This window comes from Coregonus clupeaformis, chromosome 37 (genome assembly GCF_020615455.1).
Source record: "Coregonus clupeaformis isolate EN_2021a chromosome 37, ASM2061545v1, whole genome shotgun sequence".
NCBI classification, from domain to species: domain Eukaryota; kingdom Metazoa; phylum Chordata; class Actinopteri; order Salmoniformes; family Salmonidae; genus Coregonus; species Coregonus clupeaformis.
Window position 1 is genome coordinate 30,722,560 of NC_059228.1, and position 5,473 is coordinate 30,728,032.

The 5,473-nt window shown below is 40.4% G+C and overlaps 1 protein-coding gene across 1 annotated transcript; it reads left to right on the plus strand.

The window, feature by feature from the left end:
* Positions 1–318: 318 nt before the first annotated feature.
* sdhaf4 (succinate dehydrogenase complex assembly factor 4) lies at positions 319–4,919 on the plus strand. The gene is made up of 3 exons (XM_041866907.2): positions 319–490; positions 4,243–4,356; positions 4,447–4,919. The coding sequence occupies exons 1-3, from the start codon at positions 412–414 to the stop codon at positions 4,554–4,556; spliced, it is 303 nt and encodes a 100-aa protein (XP_041722841.2). The 5' UTR covers positions 319–411; the 3' UTR covers positions 4,557–4,919.
* The last annotated feature ends 554 nt before the right edge of the window (positions 4,920–5,473 follow it).

Consider the following 5,473-nt stretch of genomic DNA (forward strand, 5'->3'; position numbering starts at 1 on the left):
GCTCGGGGATTAGAACCAGCGACCTTTTGGTTACTGGCACAACGCTCTTAACCACTAAGCTACCTGCCGCCCGGATAGACCCATGAACTTTCCCACAGACATTCATAACCATCCCTCCATGATGATGTTATCTCACGTTCTGCATCCAGAAGACATGATGATGAAGGCATTTACACAGGGACATACCGGTGGTGGTAGTTTGTGTTGTGTAGGCTACTAGGCTGCATCTGATTGACCCACACCTTGTACTTTGGCTCGCCCTGGTGACCATACGTAGTTACTACAAGGTACATTTTGTCGCAAGATGATGACGTTCATACGTCATTAAAGCTTGCCAAAACACCAGAAGGTTTTGTAAGTTACTGTTTGACCATCTTTCTAAACTAGCCAGTGTATCTAACGGCAATCAACATGTCTCTACTAAGCGTCTGTGCTTCTGCATCGAAACGTCTTGTAACCCATGCGTTATTCGTGGAATCTGCTTTTACAGGTGCGTGTCTTAACTCGAAGAAGAGTGTTGCTTCTCAAGGCTTAGCGTGCGCATGCTGGCTAGTTACCGTTAGCAAGGTAAACAACATCAAATCAACGTTTATTTGTCACGTGCACACAATACAGCAGGTGTAAACAGTACAGGGAAATGCTTACTTGCAAGCTGTTCCTCAACATTGCAGTGAATACACACGAGAAATAAGAAAATTACACATGAGAATGAAAGAAATACGCACAAGGTCAATACCAATATCACTCAGGGATACTTGTGGTGACAGTTGAGGTAAAGCTATGTATATGTACTCAAGGATGAGCGGGAGGTAGGCTAATGTGCCTATCCCTAAATAATGTAAGCAAATTCATTCCGTTGCATTTTCAGGTGGGAAATTAGGGCATTAGCTAGTCCAATAATGGACTAACGGAGCCTGACGTTACTCCCTTATAGTCTAAGGACCTTACGTTTACTGTTTAGAGGCGAATTGACTCTGACAGCCAAATACTCCATCTAAACGTGAATCGATTCTCAATTGCGGAACTGTTCTCGAAACATAAAGCCCTCTACTTTCATATCACATAAACATAATTTCACAAATGCTAAATATACACATACAAAACACTGTTTTAACACAGTTGCAGCCTACAGTATTTTTCAGTGACAAGTTCAACGTGTGTGTGGTGTCCATCTTCTGTTTACACACAGGTGTTAAGAGACGCAGATAGCTAATTAACACAGGAACACATCTATCTTCCGTAAACAAGCGCTGTAACATGGAAATATAGCAGTGTGGGCACCCTAACCCAATAAAGGTGTGTAGTAACTGAACCTTATATTTGAAAAGTAATCATTTCTAGCTGATATGAAAGATGTGTTCCATATGTTTCCAAAACCGTACCGCAAGCGATGCGTTTTAAAGTACAGAATGAGCGTCGCGTCGGCCAGAATATACTATCGTCAATGGGCGCTAACCTAGCGTCTATGAATAGGTTAGGCAATCGCTAGCTACTGCAGTGTCATAACTTGAAGATGTACTCCGGGATCTTTAAGTTCAACAAATTCGTAACATATAGCACAAATTAGATTTGCAACACATCAATCAAATTGCAAAATTTGTTTAAAAAAACTGGCTGAAATTATACAATAGTTTGAGAGTGCATCTTTTAAAAAATTAACATTTTGAATATTGCCAAACCTAAACACTGATAGAGATAAACTCAACACATACTTTCTGAACAAATTAGACCACACTGTAAACATTCAGTATGATCCTCAAATGGTTCTCAAACCTACACACCTTCAGGCAAAGCTCCCACCTGAACAGGTCTAAGGGGTACTTTTATACACCTTACATGTTCCCCACTAATTAGGGTCCCCTGGGAGTGGGAAATTCTGAGAGGATTTGAACATGATAATGTCGGATGTACTACTGTTCAGCTTCCTACGAGCACATTAATCCCCCAATTATGCCTTGTTAAATCAAACTGTGTCTGGTAGTGTATATATATTTTTTTGTATTTCTCTTCAACTGGTGTTTTATTATTTTATTTTATGATGTACCCTGGATTATCCCTGTGTTGAAATGTGTTGTTGTGTTATTATTGCTAATAAATACATAAATAAAAAAGGGTACCCTGGGAAACATGGACCAAAACTATGGTTCCTACACTGTCACATATACATAATTTGTTTACAAAATCTACACCAACATATTGATACCCTTCTCAAGCTACCTGTTAAACAATAATTTCTTGTTGATATGTCAAAATATCAACACAAATGAATCTCAATAGTCGTTAATAGTCTTTCAATGTAATTTCAGCAAGCAATGACACCCACCAACTCAGATTGTTCTGAGATTGTTTCTGCAAATAGAAACAGATACGATTGGCATTCCTGAAACATTATTTTGTTGAACTTTAATTTAATCTTGGAGAAATTAAGCTAATTGATTGCACCCAAATTGGCCATTTGAATTTTATAGGATTCAGATCATATTCAATAAATATAGTACCCAACATCTTATTTGGACCAAACTTTTTCCTACTAATGAGTAAGACATGAGGAATCCAAAATTGTCAAAAGCAACCCACTGACCCCACCACACCCCATACCAATCCCACCCAAACAACTAGTATATAGTATCAGTACTTTAAGGTAAATAATGCAAGTGACATCAATGAATAATTTCTCTAAACAGGGGGAAAAAAACATCACCAGATTCACAGGGAATACATTCATAGTATGGAGAAGCAATACTCAAACCACAGCTTCATACTATACTGAACAAAAATATAAACGCAACAATTTCCAAGATCTTACTGAGTTACAGTTCATATAAGGAAATCAGTCAATTAAAATAAATTCATTAGGCCCTAATCTATGGATTTCACAGGACTGGGAATACAGATATGCATCCATTCAACCCCAGATACCTTTAAAAAAAGGTAGGGGCGTGGATCAGAAAACCAGTCAGTATCTGGTGTGACCACCATTTGCCACATGCAGCGTGACACATCTCTTTCGCATAGAGTTGATTGTGGCTGTTGATTGTGGCCTGTGGAATGTTGTCCCACTCCTGTTCAATGGCTGTGTGAAGTTGCTGGATATTGGCGGAAACTGGAACACGCTCGATCCAGAGCATCCCAAACATGCTCAATGGGTGACATGTCTGGTGAGTATGCAGGACATGGAAGAATTGGGACATTTTCAGCTTCCAGGAATTGTGTACAGATCCTTGCGACATGGGGCCGTGCATTATCATGCTGAAACATGAGATGATGGCGGCGGATGAATGGCACAACAATGGGCCTCAGGATCTCGTCACGGTATCTCTATGCACTGAAATTGCCATTGGTAAAATCCAATTGTGCTCGTTGGCCGTAGTTTATGCTTGCCCATACCATAACCCCACCGCCACCATGGGGCACTCTGTTCACATCAGCAAACCGCTCGTCCACATGACGTCATACACGTACGTGGTCTGCGGTTGTGAGGCCGGTTGGACGTACTGCAAAATTCTCTAAAACAATGTTGGAGGTGGCTTATGGTAGAGAAATGAACATTCAATTCTCTGTCAGCAACAGCTCTGGTGGACATTCCTGCAGTCAGCATGTTAATTGCACGCTCCCTCATTGTGTTGTGACAAAACTGCACATTTTAGAGTAGCCATTTATTGTCCCCAGCACAAGGTGCACCTGTGTAATGATCATGCTGTGTAATCAGCTTCTTGATATGCCACACCTGTCAGGTGGATGGATTATCTTGGCAAATGAGAAATGCTCACTAACAAGTATGTAAACACATTTGTGCACAAAATTTGAGCGATAAGCTTTTTATGCATCTGGAAAATTTACATGTTGGGTTTATATTTTTGTTCAGTGTACTTGTCAAACATAGAACTGATACTGTATACTGGTTGTTGGTGTGGGAGGTCCGTGGTTGGCTTTTGACAATTTATTTGGGATTCCTCATGTCCTACTCATTGTTTGGAAGAAGTTTGGTGCAAATCGGATGTTGGGTACTATATTTATTGAACATCTGAATCGTATGAATTAAAATAGGCAATTTGAGTGTAATCAATTAGTTTAATTTCTCAGAGATCAAGTTATGTCATCAAAATAATGTTTTAGGAATCCTAATCGTATCTGTTACTAACTACATAAACGATTTCAGAACAATGCTGAGATGGTGGGTGTCAATCCTTTTTGAGGTGGAAAGACCTAATGCATCAGATGTGATGTCTCTCTTGTGTAAAGGATACTTGCGGACAGCCAGTGGAGCAGTGAAAGACAAGGAGCCACTGCGCAAGGCCAAAACCCCCCAGGGCCGCTTCGACATGAATGATGAGAAGACTAAGGATCCCCTTGAAAGTAGGACAAAATATAAGCTAAATGTTGCAGATACCTTCTAGGATGCTCCATTGCCTTTCACACTGTAATTATTCCCCATTGATTTTCCAGAGTTCCCTGATGATGTGAACCCAGCCACAAAGGAGCAGGGGGGTCCCCGGGGCCCAGAGCCCACGCGCTACGGGGACTGGGAGAGAAAGGGCCGCTGTGTCGACTTCTAGTTTCCATATCTGGTATATTACACATGCGATGTGGACATACCTTAGCTATAACTTATGTATCTATATCTAAGGACTGTTGTGTAAGAAATCAGGAATGGTCCACCATACTGAATCAGGCTGGACTATTTCCCCATGAACGACACAATCTGATAATGATTGTTTTTGAAATTCATACACATGGAGTCTGTTGAACAGTCGTTCTTACTTGTTATGGTGCAATACTCACTTTTCACACTGATATTGTGTTCCTTTGTTGAAATGGATGATGATGACGAAGTGAATGATTGTCATGCAAGGTTATTGCTTCCTGTACAGAGATTTGAATGTTGTGAGTAAATAAAATAAAACATTTCTGGAGAATAATGTGGCATGTTTTTACTTTTTGGTGCACGCTCATGATATTGAGGAGAGTCATCTACAATGCCTGATGCCTCTCTGATCGTCAGTATTCCTACATTAGCCCATATCACGTCACTCCACTCCCTTTGTCATACCTGGCTCTCGGTTGTTTATCGATTTGATTATATGCGTACTGTACAGAACCACTCCTGCTCACCAATACTCAACAGGCAGAAACCTGACATCCTGACCTAACCGGCTCTTCTACGTCTTGTTGTCTGGGACATCCTGTAACGTACACTGAACAAAAATATAAACGCAACATGTAAAGAGTTGGTTTCATGAGCTGAAATAAAAGATCCCAGAAATTGTCCATATGAACAAAAAGCTTATTTCTCTAAAATGTTGTGCTCTAATTTGTTTACATCCCTGTTAGTGAGCATTTCTCCTTTGCCAAGATAATCCATCCACCTAACAGGTGTGGCATATCAAGAAGCTGATTAAACAGCATGATCATCACATAGGTGCACCTTGTGCTGGGGACAATAAAAGACTACTCTAAAATGTGCAGTTTTGTC

Excerpts from the sequence above, each read along its gene's own strand:
- sdhaf4 (XM_041866907.2), top strand. The coding sequence starts at position 412 with ATGTCTCTACTAAGCGTCTGTGCTTCTGCATCGAAACGTCTTGTAACC. Across the intron at positions 491-4,242 it reads CGTGGAATCTGCTTTTACAG|GATACTTGCGGACAGCCAGT; the intron begins GTGCGTGTCTTA and ends TCTTGTGTAAAG. Across the intron at positions 4,357-4,446 it reads GACTAAGGATCCCCTTGAAA|AGTTCCCTGATGATGTGAAC; the intron begins GTAGGACAAAAT and ends TTGATTTTCCAG.